General features: G+C 39.4%; 1 protein-coding gene across 2 annotated transcripts in view; it reads right to left on the bottom strand.

The window, feature by feature from the left end:
* Positions 1-5005: 5005 nt before the first annotated feature.
* The window catches only part of PLCB1 (phospholipase C beta 1), a 646359-nt gene continuing 635429 nt past the window's right edge, over positions 5006-15935 (bottom strand). For both annotated transcript variants that reach the window (XM_045528129.1, XM_045528130.1), the window contains one exon: positions 5006-8270. In XM_045528129.1, coding sequence (XP_045384085.1) covers positions 8043-8270 — 228 coding nt within the window. In that variant the 3' untranslated portion in view covers positions 5006-8042. The remainder of the gene's footprint in view (positions 8271-15935) is intronic.

Raw genomic sequence — 15935 nt, 5'->3', positions numbered from 1 at the left:
CCCAATAAAATGTCAATAATCAAAAAAACAGAAAATGACAAGTGTGAGTGAGGATGTGGAGGGATTGAAAGCTTGACGCACTGCTGGGAATGCAAAGTGGTACAGCCACTTGGGAGAGCAGTTTGGCAGTTCCCCAAAAAGTTAAATGTAGAGTTACCATCTGACCAAAAATTTCATGCCTAGGTATAAACCCCAAGAGAACCAAAAACATATTTCCAAAGAAAAACTTATATACAAATGTTCATAGCAGCATTATTCGTAATAACTGAAAACTGGAAGCAACCCGAATGTCTATCAAGTGTGAATGAATAAATAATATGTATATCCAGTGAAATATTCCTCAACTATTAAAAACAAGTATGGATACATGCTCAAACACGATCAACTTTGAAAACTTTTGCTAAGTGAAAGAAGCTGAAGACAAAAGGCCACATATTGTAAAATCAAATTGTATGAAATGTCCAGAATAGATAAATCCACAGAGAGAGAAAAAGGATTAGTGGTTCCCAGGGGCTGGGAGAAGATGCCGAAGGGATGGAATGAGAAGTGTCTGCTAGTGGGTGTGAAGTTCCTCTTTGGAGTGATGAAAACATTCTGGAATTGGAGAGTGATGATTGATGAGTAACTCTGATTATACTAAAAATCACTGAAGTCTGTGCTTTAAAACTGTATTTTTTTAATGATCAACTAAATCCTTGACCTTTATTTTTTTAAGGGAAAAAATAATCTATAAAGGAAAATTCTCATAACACCAGGCTGAAACCTGCTTACCTTTCTTCATATCAACCCATAAGTTAGGTCATCATAACAGAACCTTAAGGAACATCTGTTGCTCTGTAAGGGCTGTCTCCTATAGAGGCAGAAATGATTTCAGGAGTTTTGCAGGGCTTAGCTCTGAAGGAATCTGTGAACATGTTAGTTCACATATCAAAAGCTGCCTCGCTCAGGAGGGCAACTCACAGGTCAGCGGCAGCACCTTCCAAGGTGACGCTGTGTCTCAAACCTGTCGGTTTTCGCCTGCTTCTGTATGACAAAGCTTGGCATGCATGAGGCCACGGCATAAGAACTGATCAGAGTGCCCGCCCGACAGACAGACACCTGCTGGTAAAAGCAATTAGCCTAAGAGACAGTCCCTACTTCACTCCTGACTGCCTGTCTCAATCCACAAAAACTAGATAAATATAGAGCCACTATGTTTAACCTTTCTGCTAAGTGATAGTTTTATCTTAGAACTTAGAAGTTTCTTAGAAAGATTTTGTAACTGTTTGCTCATGTAGATAGAGTTAATTAAGGGATCTCTAGAAGCTTTTTTTTTTTTTTTTTTTTTTTGAGACAGAGTCTCACTCTGTTGCCAGGGCTAGAGTGCTGGTGTGTCAGCCTAGCTCACAGCAACCTCCAACTCCCGGGCTTAAGCGATCCTTCTGCCTCAGCCTCCCGATTAGCTGGGACTACAGGCATGCGCCACCATGCCTGGCTAATTTTTTCTCTATATATTTTTAGCTGTCCAGCTAATTTCTTTCTATTTTAGTAGAGATGAGGTCTCGCTCTTGCTCAGGCTGGTCTTGAACTCCTGACCTCGAGCGATCCTCCCACCTCAGCCTCCCAGAGTGCTAGGATTACAGGCATGAGCCACTGTGCCTGGCCTCTAGAAGCTTTTTGGGAGACTTTTAACCTAAAACGAATTACCTGTTATTATGTAAATCTGTTACCCCTGGCAACTGATCACTGTACCAATAAATACTGATGTGAAACTTCACTAGGGGCCTCACAGCTCATGGGGATGCTGGGGTCTCCTGATTCCCCCAACTTTTATAAAATCTATGCTTTGTAAACCTGTACTTTCATTCCTGTGTATTCTTGTATTTCTATATTCTATTATTTTCTATTATTTTCCTTATCTCTTGCGATGACCCCTGCCAAAGGGACTTGATTTTTTGCTGGGAGTGTAGCTAACTCCCCACAAACATCTTCCACAAATGGAATACAGTCATTCAAAAATGATAATAAAAGATTACTTTGTTATTTAGTATACGATAAAGGCAGCATTTCAAAGCAGCAGGCAAAGAAGGCATTATTCATTGAATGATGTTAGGACAATTGATTAGCCACTTAGAAAAGAAACAAAACTGGATCTCTCCTTTTAAAACAGTAATCTTTTTTTTTTTTTTTTGAGACAGAGTCTTGCTTTGTTACCCAGGCTAGAGTGAGTGCCATGGGGTCAGCCTCGCTCACAGCAACCTCAAACTCCTGGGCTTAAGCGATTCTCCTGCCTCAGCCTCCTGAGTAGCTGGGACTACAGGCATGTGCCACCATGCCCGGCTAATTTTTTCTATATATATTTTAGTTGGCCAGATAATTTCTTTCTATTTTTAGTAGAGATGGGATCTCGCTCTTGCTCAGGCTGGTCTCAAACTCCTGACCTCGAGCGATCCACCCGCCTCGGCCTCCCAGAGTGCTAGGATTACAGGCGTGAGCCACCGTGCCCGGCCAAAACAGTAATCTTTATAGTACATAAATTGTAGCTCAATAAAGCTGTTATTAAGAAAAATAAATATCCAGAGTGTACCAAGAGACAACTGGACGGTACATGAATGCCAGGGGCAAGGATAGTTTCTGAATTTTCCCCTGTGAGCAAAAAAAAAAAGGCTGGTTGCTTGGTACCTGTGGGATCCAAGGTGAGCCTTACTTTCTCAGAACCTAATATTTGTTGAGCGACTTCCTTTCTTCAGTCACCAGCTGTTTTGTGTTTTGGGGCTGGTACCAAAAGTCAAAGGCAAAGAGTGTGGCTCGTGTGTGGTCCAGCCTTACTATTGTAGTGTTGTTGACTCAGGAAGTACCTAAACAATACTGTAGCTTTGAGGTAATGACATTTATTATTTTGATATCAAGTGTTTATTTTTAATCTACCTTAGCATGAATAGCTAGATGAGCAAATGAATTTATTTGCCATAAATGCAATATTTAGCAAGCAGTTATTAGGGTGAGTGTGGGGATTCAATCATAATGAAACATGACATCTGTCATTGAAGCTGTCAGTGGAGGTGGAGGATGCATTGCGGTAGGAGGGCTGTGACGTTGGAGTTGGCATGGACTTTATATGTGGAAAAAAGCTCAGGGAGTTTGGTGGATTGACTGTCTTGATGGCCACCATTAATAACCACCCTGTATCCACATCCTCTCCCTTATGACATTGGAAGCTCCTTTTATCCTTTTGGGCTGGCCTCTTGGCTTACTTTCAATGATAGAATGTGGCAGAAGTAATGCTTCTGAGTTTGGACTTCAAGAGGCCTTGAACACTTTCATGTGTTCTCTAGATCTTGCCTCTGAGATGTGAAAAAGCCATAGTTAGCCATAGTCAGCCATAGTCAGCCTCATCCTGGAGGATGAGAAGTCATATGGAACAGAGTCAATTCAGCCCAGTTGTTCCAATCAAGATCCCAGACACGTGACCAAGCACAGCCAGGAGCAGCCACCCACCAACACACAGCTTACAGCAGACAGGCAGATGAGCCACGCCCAGCCCAGACCGGCCGTCCATCCGCCATAGACCCGCCACCCAGGGGAACTGGTGGCTCTTTCAAACACTAAGTGTTGTTGCTTGTTATGCAGCAGTAGATAGTGGATGCAGGTACAATGGGAGCACAGAAGGAGAGGCCTGATAGAGCTTGGGTGGATCAAAGAATGATCCTAGAGGAAGTGATATTTATGTTATCAACCAGAAGATGAACAGGAGTCAGCCAGGGAAAGCAGGGAACCGAGGAAATCTGTGTGTGTGTGCACGTGCGTGCATTGGGGAAGAGGTTAAGAGAAAGAGAAACAGAAAGGAAGCATCATTTAAAAAGCCCACAAAGTGAGATGGTCCGTAAGGCTGGAGTGTGAAGTGTGATATTGGTTTTGTTCACTGATGTAGAAAACAAAGGAGATGGAGCTACTTTGAGGGTGAAACAAATTCAGTTTGGTGCATAGTGTTATGTGGCAGACTGTATTTTCCAACGGCCGTGCCTATGTATTTATTCCATCCTTCCCATTCTTCTTCAGTGTGACCAACACTACTCCCAAGGTGAGATGGGGTCTGTGCTTGCTCCCTCACCTTGAATCTGGGGAGGGGCTTGTGATAGCGCAAATGGATAGAATCTGGCATAAAGGATGTATCTAACTTCAAGGCTTGGTTACAAAAATGTTGACAGTTTCTGTCTGGCTCTCTCTGGAGGCTCACCCTTGGAATGCAGCTATGATACTGTGAAAAAGTCCAGGGCTCCACAGAGAGGGCACTTGGGGGCATCCAAGGTCAGCACCCCAGCTAGTCTCCCACCTGACACATCATCAACCACCCGCTGTGGGAGTGGGCTCCAGCCCCGAGGCTTCTAATCTTTCAGCGGAGGCCTCAGATATTGCAGCACACAGGCAAGCCATCTCTGCTCTGCCCTGTTGGGATTCCTGATGCAAGAAAGCTATGCCAGATCAGAGATCATTCTTATGATTTGAAGCTGCAAGATTTTGGATTCATTCGTAACACAGCAAAAAATAACTAACACACTGCATTTGGGGTACCTCTGGGACAGTCATGTAGAACTGGCATGTATATTTCTTTTCCTATCAATGTTGCAGACTGTTTTTTAAAAATCTGTCTTATAAGAAAATTTACATCGTGTGCTCCGTCAGTTCTTACCATTTGCATTATTTGTCAAACACACTTGACTGTTTTGCCTTCCATATCTTTGGTCAAGGAAGAAAGAGAAAGGAAGGAAGGGCGAAGGGAAGGGAGGTTCTCCATTTCGGAAGCAATGGCAAGCGCAGTGCCACTCCTGGATGGAGGGTGGTGGGATGACAGCAATGACAACTGTGCCCTTTGGCACACGTTTGGCAGCATCCAGATTTCTTGCACAGGCACAGATGTGCCCTGTCAGGGTGGGCACGATGGCCCTGAAGACTGGCATTATGCCCGCCCCCACCATCCTCCCTGTCAAAAGAAGGTTGGCTCTGACACCAAGAAACAACAGCTGGGTTGTGTTAAGAAATTTTTATTGTTTCCTTTGGATTTGTGATGAAAGCACATAAAATTACAAGTGGAAGAAACATCATGCCACAAAATTGCATAGAATTATTACAAAAATGTGAATTATGCATTTTAAATAATTTGAGATAGAAGAACCAAAATATGTACATTTTAAGAGCTTCAAATACTTTGTCCTAATCTTTTCTTCTTAAAAGGCAAAAGTCACAATGTTCAATCCGTCACGAACAATATTAATACAGTGCACAAGCGCAACATTAAATTCAAAGTAATGCAAGCAATGGCCCTTTCTTTTGGAATTTATTTAACTGCTTATCTATTAAAGGAGTATTAATTAATGTATGGTGGTACTAAAATGTTAAAAATGAAATGTTAAAAACCAAAACCACATGGCATGTCATTAGAACTTTGAAAATTGGTTTACACGGCCAAAACCACGCTATTCTCAGTAATGTATCAGAGGGACACAGTCTAATTTAATACACGGTTCTACTCTCTATTATAGGAAAAACCACAGTACAGAATCTCACACATTCAACAAAGAACAAGGCAGATACATAAAGGCACAAAACCGCACATCATATAGACCCTTTTCTTTATCTTAGTCTATTTCAAGTAATATTAATATTATTAAATGATAATATCACTGTAGTAGTTTCAATGATGCAAGATGGACATTGTTACATACTACCCCACAACTGCAAAAAGTGTCATTGTACAGATATAAAAATGTGATTACAGTAAATGGCCAAATACAAACATATTGTAAAATGACTAGAGTCACTAAGATAATGAAATCCAACTACCAAAACAGTTTTGTGGAAGTTAAGGTTATTCAACCTTAGTCTATCTCTGGACTAAAATGTGATACAATGTTCTGTAATAATCACCATTGTGTTTGGTTATGAATGCTATTATTAGTTCATTCTTCTGCAATTTTAGACAGTCTGTAATTTTGTTTATAAAAATGCAGCATTCAATTTTGACCATTCTTGCTTCTGTATGATTAATGCCTTTCTTTCAAAGTGCAAAAGTAGAATAATTTACAAAAGATGTCTCTTTCAGTGGAAGTTAAGTTTTATTAAGTGTCTAATTAACACCCCAAATCCTTCAGATCAAAATATAATCATCTCAAAGAGGATGTGATTTCCCCCTCGTGTCTCCCTAGATGTGTTTTTTTAATCAAACACGCTTTCCTAAGGTTTGAACTAAGCCTTCACTTTGATTAAAATTTAATTGTTATTCCTAGTTATTGCTTAAAGTTAAATAAAATAATTTCCATAAAAATATTAAATTCTTGAAACAATATTCAGGACACAACTGGCTTTTGCATTTTAAAATATTTTGCTAAGCTACAATCAGACAGGTTTATTTTAAAGTAAAATAAAGCTCTGAGCATCTTGCCTCTGGGCTTAAGCTTTAATGCTCCTTGTGTTACTCTCTAAATTATATTTTTATCTAATTCTGTCTTATTTAAGATCTTTCAATAATATTTTTGATCAATTTTCCCATGATATAATTTGTTTCTCTTATGCCACCTAAAATAAGAACTTATAAAGACACATTAAAGTGAATTAAGTGTACTTATTAAATATATAATGAAAGTTTTTTTAATGTTAGAATAAAATTGAAATCTGTCAGGTTTAAAAATTATGGAACATACTAATAAATTTTCATATTACTGTCCTAATATTCTGACCATCAAGCTTAAAATCTGATATTAAAATCCAAGTTTTGAATCTTGCAAAATATAAATCAAATTTATAGTCTAAAATCTAAATCTATGTCAACTTGCATCAATGGCTCCATCAATTACCTCTTAGTGTTTCCACGTAATTTAATATCCATATAATCTAGATGTTTGACCCTTTTCTTCTCTATCCATTTATCCCTGAATATGGTTTTAAGTCTTGTGGAAGAGATTTGGGTCATTGCCAATTAATAAACACACATTTACACTTGCATGTATGTGTGTGTATGCACTTACACAGCTGAGTGCATACATATATATACACAGGGAGATAATATATATAATTTATATGTGGGTCTTTGTATTCTCTAGATAAATATTCAATCTTCCTCTCTATATTAAAAATAAATGAACCATAAAAAATGTCAGACAGCAAAATAACCATTGGAACCTGTTCACTCTAATTGAATTTTTGCCTAACATATATCAGCTCAACTATTTTTATTCAACAGAACAGACCCTCTGTAGTTATTTGATCATTTCAGGCCAACAACCAATGAATACCCAGCCTTTGAGTGCAAATAGTCAATTCAGATGGCACGCTGCCTGGAGGTGTGCAGCCGACTTGCTCATGCAGCCGAATGTACAATCTATATTGCTAAGTCTTGGGATGGCTTCACTGAGCAAGGATACAATCAAATTTTTTTTTTCCAAAAAGAAAGCCAGCTTATTTGAATCACTAAGGTATTTAATAAAACCATGTCAGCAACAAATACACTGATGCCTCTACGATAAATAAATTAGCAGACTGCAAGCCATCAGTGCTTGCAAAGCAAAGGATGAAACCACTTAAGATGCACGTTATCTTGAAGATACGGTCGTTGAGGGGCAGTTAGAAAAAAAAATGCTCAAAGTCGGCTGTTCGATAGTGTTAAATAATGCTATGCATTTCTCAAACTATTTCTATTACTTTGAAATACTTTACACCAGAGCTTCAAATATAAACATGAGCTCGATTTTCTTCAAAGAAGACATGTCCTTCAATAAATGTTCCATGGAGCCTGCAAGTTGCTTGCTTTGAATTTATTATCGGAAAAAAAACAAAAATCTCACATAACATGCACTCTTCACTAGTGGACCTGCAGTAGCTTCCACATGACACATGAAGCCAGGGCAGGGGGCTTCTGCATGGAATCTTCTGAAACTCTCCCTTTGGTGTGGATTTTAGGCTAAGGGATGCTTCTCAGGAAGATGGTCTTGGGCAGTGATCTTTGCAATAAGAGGGAGTCCGATGGTGCCTGAGTGGCCATGCATATTCTGAAGGCCTGGCAGGAACAATCACAGAGGAGTATCAAACTCTTTTCCTGGGATGTCTCCTCCCAGCTCCTCACTGGAAGGAGGCTTGTGGTTCACTTTTCCAGGGTCTGAGGACAGGGAGAGAGGGGCCGAACCATGATTGCTGTCTTCACTGATCTTCCCTTTCATGGCTTCCTGCACAAACTCCAAAATCTCTAGGGGCAGTCTTTTGAACTTGTCTTGGTATTCTTGCTCCAGCTCCACCTGCAGCTGGGAGACATCAAGAGAGGAGAATGATTTGAGGTCATTCAGGTTTCCATACCCACCCATGTAGAGAAACCTCTTTGAAAGAGATATACACAGGAGGGGAAGATAAATAAATTAATTTAAAATATCATTCACTGGTCACCTGTAGAGAAGATGTAAAATGGTTTAGTTGGACACATCATTTATGCATAGCTGAAAGTCAAGTTCAGGTTATGTATGGCATAATAGCACTTTAGACTTGGAATAAGATGAATAAGTATATCTACAAACCACACACAGAAGGGTCTTTTGAAAATGTTTACAGGAGTTATAAACAATGATCTGAAGTTCTTGTATTTAGGGATTGGCAGCTATTCATAGCTGAATGTGCCAAGGCCAGACATGAGTCCAGCTGGGGGAGCTAAGAAGCTGACGGGCATTCTGTGCTGTGGAGGGATGGATATATAAATTGAGGACTAAAATCTTAGCCTCTCAAAGTTCTTAGATTCCAGGGAGACCCATAAGCGAGGGCCTTTTGGGGTGCCCAGAGCCAGTGTCCTGGCCTGCTACAATAGTAACAGTGTTGTGGTAGCTAAAGGAGAAAAAGGGGGTTTTGTTTGTGTGCTGTGAGATCACCACAAACCTACCGCACTGTGTTGAAATGGGACAAATGCAATAGAACGCATTGGTTGGTGTGTGTCTGATTCTGGGCTCTTGTCTTTCCTAAATGCCGCCCCCCAGCCCCCAGGTTTGTCTGGGCTGTGTAGGACTTTACTGAGTTGGTGATTGCTAGGTGGCTTAGTTTGTGTAAATATAATGGGTTGGTATTCACGTGCATTGGGGGCTTTATTGAGAGAAAAATAGCCAACGCATATTTGACCCATCTGCACCAGGCAAAAGGATCTGAAACATTAGTTTGGGGAGACCCTCTTGAAATGGGGACCTTGAACCCCAACCTTTCTTTTATGTTTCCCTTCCCGTTTCCTATCTTTGACCAGATCTTCTGTCCTAAAAACTTGTCTCCTACCCTACCCTCTTTCTCATTCCCCCCACACCCCAAAAGAAAACCTACACACCCACACACATACACATTTAATTCTTGGGGTGTCTCCACAGCTCTTAAATAATTTATGCAAACATCCCGAAGAAGCTAGGAACCCTCCATCCCTTGATCCCAACCTCCTAAGTCAAGACCATTTCTGGACAGTGATTCACGCCAAACCCCTGAAACACTGCTGTATTCTGGATGGATCAAACGCACTTAATCTGTAATCCTCAAGCAGAGAGAAGCAACTGGGGTCCTTCCATGTAGAAAGTGGGGGCAGGAAACCAAGACAGGGATCATGAATCTATATCCAAGTAACTCAGGAACTTTTATACAGGTGCAAGAAACTTATGTCAAAGTGGCCAAAAGATTGTTTAATAGGAGACAGACGAATGTAACTCCATGTTTACTGCTAGAAACCGAAGCTTTGTGCGAAATCTTGAATGTATTGGGGAGAGAGGGTAGGAAAGCCTGTACTGGTCTGTTCTTTTCTTGATCCCTTCCCCTCATTCTTCCACTGCAGGACACTGAGCCCCCGTGGGCTTTGGTGACCCCATGCTGGGGTGTGTTTATCTGATGGTTGATTTTGCTGTACTGGGTACTTTCTTTCTCATTTTCTAATCATTTTGTAGCACACGTGCTCTGTCTTTTCCCTTCCCTTCTACTTTCCCTGGGAAAATATAATAAATAAATAAAAACTTATTGGTACTTGAAAAAGAAAAGAAGCCAACTGGAGTAGACAGAGGCATGTGGAGTGGGCTTCCTAATCTGCCCAGGAAGCCGATGCTGGGTGCATTTTTACAAAGTAACCTCACTCATGTAACCAACTCTAACTTTTATTTTGACTTCTTTTATCACCTCTTTATGTGATTCCTTTTTCATTCTCGTTTTTATTTGCCTTGTAAACTGTTTCAGCTACCTTTAAAACTGTCTTTTAATGTGCCTATTTTATGCCCTGGAGAATTTTCAGACTTTTTAAAGTCATGGAAAACTTACTTTAAATGAAGGCTTACATGGAGGCCCCGGTCATAAAACAGTTGTAAACGCTAGGATTCTCCGGGGGAAGTAGGGAGAAGGTGGGAACGGCAGGGAGAGTTGTCTGCGGGAAAGCTCTGCCGTGCTGAGCCCAACTGAACACCCAGCATTTTAAATAAAATTCTCTCCCCTTATTGAATGGGAAGGAGGAAGCATGATCTTTGAAATGCCAGGCCAGACTAAGTGCTTCTTACCTCTCTTATTAGCCTCAAGGCAACTTTTCTTGAGATATGTCCTTCAAACCTGTAAGTAATTTCTTTTTGTGCTTTTCACACTTTAAGGCAGCGGTCCCCAACCATTTTGGCACCAGGGACCGTTTTCATGGAAGACAATTTTTCCATGGACTGGGGAGGGGTTGGGGGATGGTTTTAGGATGATTCAAATGCATTATATTTATTATGCACTTTATTTCTATTATTATTACATTGTAATATATAATGAAATATACAACTCACCATAGCTTGGGGACCGCTGCTTTAAGGTACACACAAATTATCTGGAATCTTGATCTCATTTCTAATTCAGGAGGTCTGGGTGGAGCCTGAGATCCTGCATTTCTCAGTAACTCAGGGGTGATTCTAAATTGCAATGAGGCGGGTCGACTAAAGCCCCCTGTCTGGGTTCCACTCTGAGTTCCTGATTCTACTTTGTGTCTGGACGCTGGCTGGACGTCCTCCATCTGCAGCTTCCAGTTCAGCCTCTGGGGTTTGCCCAAACCCAGGGCCCTCCAGGATGAAACCAGTCCCCAGGGCATCTTCCCCTCTGTGGCTCCTATGACCACCTTTTGGACACTGTCAGCCACTTGACAACATCCTCTTTAGTTTAACTCATTTCACTCTGGCTTCTACACCATATACATTTTGTCAACACTTAGTTATTTAACCTATATTAAATAATCTCATTTGTATAATAATTCGAAAATCCTCAAAGTTTTGAAATCCAGAAGTCCTTTTTTTTTTTTTTTTTTTGTAAATTTGTGGCAAACGCATCAACATGAAGTAATATTGGGCCATTTATAATTTTATTTTTTCTTTTTCATGTGACTATCCCTGCAGTTTACTGCAGAGATATTAATTTGTCTGATGAGAATTAGCCAGGCTTCTCTGGAGTATTATGCATCATATTACCTTTCTAAAACCAGGAACGTTATTCTGAAAACCAACAGGCCCCAAGACATTCAGACAATGGATTGTGGATCTTGTTTGAATGACTTTTTTTTTTTTCCCCCATCAAAAGGCGTTTGATAAAAATGGCTTAGGCTGAGTGTTGAAAGTCAACTCTTCTCCCCAAATATAAAATACAGGTTTATTTATGAATTTGTTGTGCCAGCATACAAATTCTAACAAGCCACAGAGGAAATGCTGTAAGAGAGGCACTCAGGGCCCTGAGATTCGCACTGATACAATGGAGCACCTTGAACCCTGCCCCCAGCATCAGGGCAGGGAAATCACTGGAGCATCAAAGTCAAGAGGACCACTTATAAGTGGTATAAGCATTCCTGATTTTTTATTGTTGGCAATCAATTCAAGTCACATGTGAGAGCCCCACTGGGCTTGTGGGGAGTTTGTAATCTCTGTCCTAGCAGATTTAAATCGGGCTCAGACCAGAGGACGAGTTCAACTGTGGAATTCCAGTTTGGACTGCCTTTCATTTTCCCTCCCTGCAATCCTGAGCTTAGATGATTCTCCAGGAATCACTAGGGCTTCCTCTTGATCGCTCCTGCTCTTGGGTTCAGTGTCATCCTATCTAATTGCCACCTTCTGGTTCTTGTACTCAAACATGTTGAGTTTCTACTCTGTGCAACTCAAACTGTATGTTAGGTGGAAATGGTACATGGATTGCACAAATGGCAGTAATTTTCCACCCCTCCTGGCAGCGACAGGCTTTGCAGTATGACTTCGCAGCTCATCCCAGCTCCTAGAATCTGGAGAGGCCTTGTGGTTTGTTCTGGCCAGGAGAATGTGCCAGAAGTGTTTGCAATTCTGAGCCTAGACTTCGAATGGCCTTGTGTGCTTCTGCTCTCACACCTGCTGTGGGCTTATTCAGCCATGATGTGAACAAGCTCAGCCTAGCTTGCTGGAGGAGGAGACACATGGCCCAGTTACATCACCCCCCATCACTTCCATTGACTCTCAGACACGAAAGTTAAGCTGTTCTAAGGCAGCTAGTCTCTAGCCGATCCACCGGCTAAACATAGGCATGAGCGAGCCTCCTGAGATCAGCTCAGCCTGGTCCAGACCAGAGATGCCTGGCCAGCTCATAAACTTGTGAACTTAGTGGCATAAAACAGTAAGTGTTTACTGAGTTTGTGGTTGGTTGTTAGGCAGCAATATTATGGCAATAACTTCGAGTATGGAGAATACAAAGGAGTCTCATGAAACACTCCTAGTTTAATTAATTTAATTCAGTTGGCTCCATATGTTCATTGCTGTGGCCTCAAAACACATTCTTGGGGGAAAAAATCACTACAGGACAGATAGATTTTAAAGAGAAATCTGATTTTGTAGGCCATGCCTTGTAGATTTTCTAGTACAACATTAGCAAACATTGCTTGATCTAAATTTATAAAATCTTTGTTTGGGAAATATGCAAAAAAGAGGAAAGAACGTGATTAAATTTAACCTCTAATTTTAAGATGAGCTGTTATACTCAGAAATTAATAAATAAAGACCATTGTCAGCGATTTTTTTTTTTTTTAATTATAGGCCGAGTTCTCCAATTTGATTAGCCAGACTCATTTTTTAAATTTCTCAGCTAACCTGATTTTCAAAAGACATTGCCCACTCATCGCTTCTATGAACCCTGGGTAGTTAAGTAGGAAAAGTCAATACACTTATTAATAACTTAAATGAGTTCAGTCCTATCTGACTATGTTGTCAAAGATTTTAGCGCATGGGATACTCTCTGCCTCTGAAATTCTTTTGATTTGTTTAAAGAATGAAAGCAGGGATTTGATCTAGTTAGGGGAAGTTTTTACAGGCAAAAATGTAGATAAAGACCAAGGAGTAAGCAAAATTACTTGTGAAGGTTAGCTTACAAACAAAAAACACACAAACACACAAAACCCAGTATAACACAAATGTAGTATAAATATAAAATAAGCCAGGTTACTGAATTATTAGCCAGAGACAATCAAAACCAATTTCCTAAGGAAATAAATTGAAACCAGAGAACAATAAACTATAGTGGAATAACAAGAACTGATAAAACTTTTAAAAAATGTGACTGGAGAATGCATAGACAAATATTTGCAAGGTTTTCACAATTTGGAACTCAGGTCCAACTCGGGCCATTTTGTCCAATGAAATATATTAAAGATCTTAATATAAAATGCAAAGCAATAAAAATCTTTGGAGAAAATCTTACTGATGGATTATATAATCATGGGGTAGAGAGACTTTTATAAACAAGACAAAAGCAAACCATAAAGAGAAAAATACAGGTATATTTACCTAATGAAAATTATCTATTTTTGCGCAAAATGAGCACAAACCAAGTAATTCATAGGGAAAGAAATACAAATATAAAATATATACAGTGTATATATGTATATAAGTGTATATGTATGCATGCACATATATATGTATATAAGTATATATATGCACATATGTAAGTACTTACATATATGCATGCATATATGAGCCTCATTAGCAATCAGGGAAATACAATAGCACAACACTTTTTAAAAAATTATTATGGGTACATAATAGTTGTAGTGAATATATTAATAAGGTACATGTGATGTTTGATACAGGGATACAATGTGTACTAATCAAATCAGGATATATGGGGAACCCAACACCACAAGAAAGTATCATTTCTTTGTGTTAGGAACATTTCCAATTAGGAAATTCTAATTAGGAACTCTCTTAATTATTTTATAGTATACCATAACTTATTGTTGACTAGTCACTTTATTATGCTATGAAATATTACTATCTAACTATCTTTTGTACCCATAAACTACTGCCCTTTATCCTCACCTCCCCACTACCCTTCCCAGCCTCTGGTAACCAGCATTCTACTCTATTTCTCCATGAGATCAATTGTTTTAATGTTTAGCTCCCACATCTGAGTGAGATCATGTGAGATCTGTTCTTTCTGTGCTTGGCTTATTTCACTTAACATAATGCTCCATCCCTATTGTTGCAAATGGCAGGATTTCTTTTTTATGGCTGAATAATATTCCATTGTGTATATGTAACACATTTTCTTTATCCATTCATCCACTGATGGATACTTAAGTTGATTCCAATTCTTGGCTATTGTGAATAGTACTGCAATAAACATGGTCATAGGGTAGTTCTATTTTTAGTTTTTTGAGGAATCTCCATACTGTTCTCCATAATGGTTTCACTGATGTACATTACCACCAACAGTGTATGAGGGTTCCCCTTTCTCCACATCCTCACCAGCATTAATTAGTGCCCATCTTTTTGGTAAAAACCATTTTAACTGGGGTGAGATGATATCTTGTTGAAGATTCAATTTGCTTGATGTGATCCCATTTGTTCAATTTTGCTTTGGTTGTCTGTCCTTTGGGAGTATTACTCAAGACATCATTGCCCAGACCAATACCCTTAAGTGTTTCCCCAATGTTTTCTTTTAGTAGTTTCATAGTTTCACATCTTAGATTTAAGTTTTTAATCCATTTTGATTTGATTTCTGTATAAGGTAAGAGATAGGGGTCTAGGTTCATGCTTCTTCATATAGATATCCAGTTTTCCCAGCACTATTTATTGAAGAGACTGTCCTTTCCCCACTGTATGTTCTTGGCATCTTTGTCAAAGGTAAGTTCACTATAAATGTGTGGATTTACTTCTGGGTTTTCCATTCTGTTCCGTTGATCTATGTGTCTGTTTTTATACCAGTACCATGCTGTTTTGGTTACCACGGCTCTGTAGTATAATTTGAAGTCAGGTAATGTGATTCCTGCACTTTTGTTCATTTCACTCAAGATGGCATTGGCTATTCTTGGTCTTTTGTGGTTCTGTATAAATTTTAGGATTATTTTTTCTATTTCAGTGAAGGATGTCATTGGTATGTTGATGGGGATTGCATTGAATCTGTAGATTGCTTTGGGTAGTATAAACATTTTAACAGTATTGATTCTTCTGATCCATGAGCATGGAATATCTTTCCATTTTTTTGTGACCTCTTCAATTTTTTTCATCAATGTTTCATAGTTTTCATTATAGAGATCTTTCACTTCTTTGGTTAAACTTATTCCTAGGTATTTTACTTTAGCTATTGTAAATGGGATTACTTTGTTTCTTTTTCAGATTGTTTGCTTTTGGCATATGGAAATGCTACTGCTTTTTGTATGTTGACTGTATCCTGCAACATTACTGAATTTGTTAATCAGTTATAATGGGTTATTTTGTGGCATTTTTAGGTTTCTCTAGGTATGAGATCATAGCATCTGCAAACAAGGATAATTTGACTTCTTCCTTTCCAATATGTATGCCCTTTATTTCTTTCTCTTGTCTGATTGCTCTAGCTAGAACTTCTAGTACTATGTTGAATAACAGTGGTGAAAGTGGGCATCCTTATCTTTTTCCAGATCTTAGAGGCGAGGCATTCAGGTTTTCCCCATTCAGTATGATACT

This window comes from Lemur catta, chromosome 17 (assembly GCF_020740605.2).
Source record: "Lemur catta isolate mLemCat1 chromosome 17, mLemCat1.pri, whole genome shotgun sequence".
NCBI lineage: Eukaryota > Metazoa > Chordata > Mammalia > Primates > Lemuridae > Lemur > Lemur catta.
Note: the sequence above shows the minus strand (reverse complement) of the source record. Positions and strands in the feature narration are given on the sequence as shown.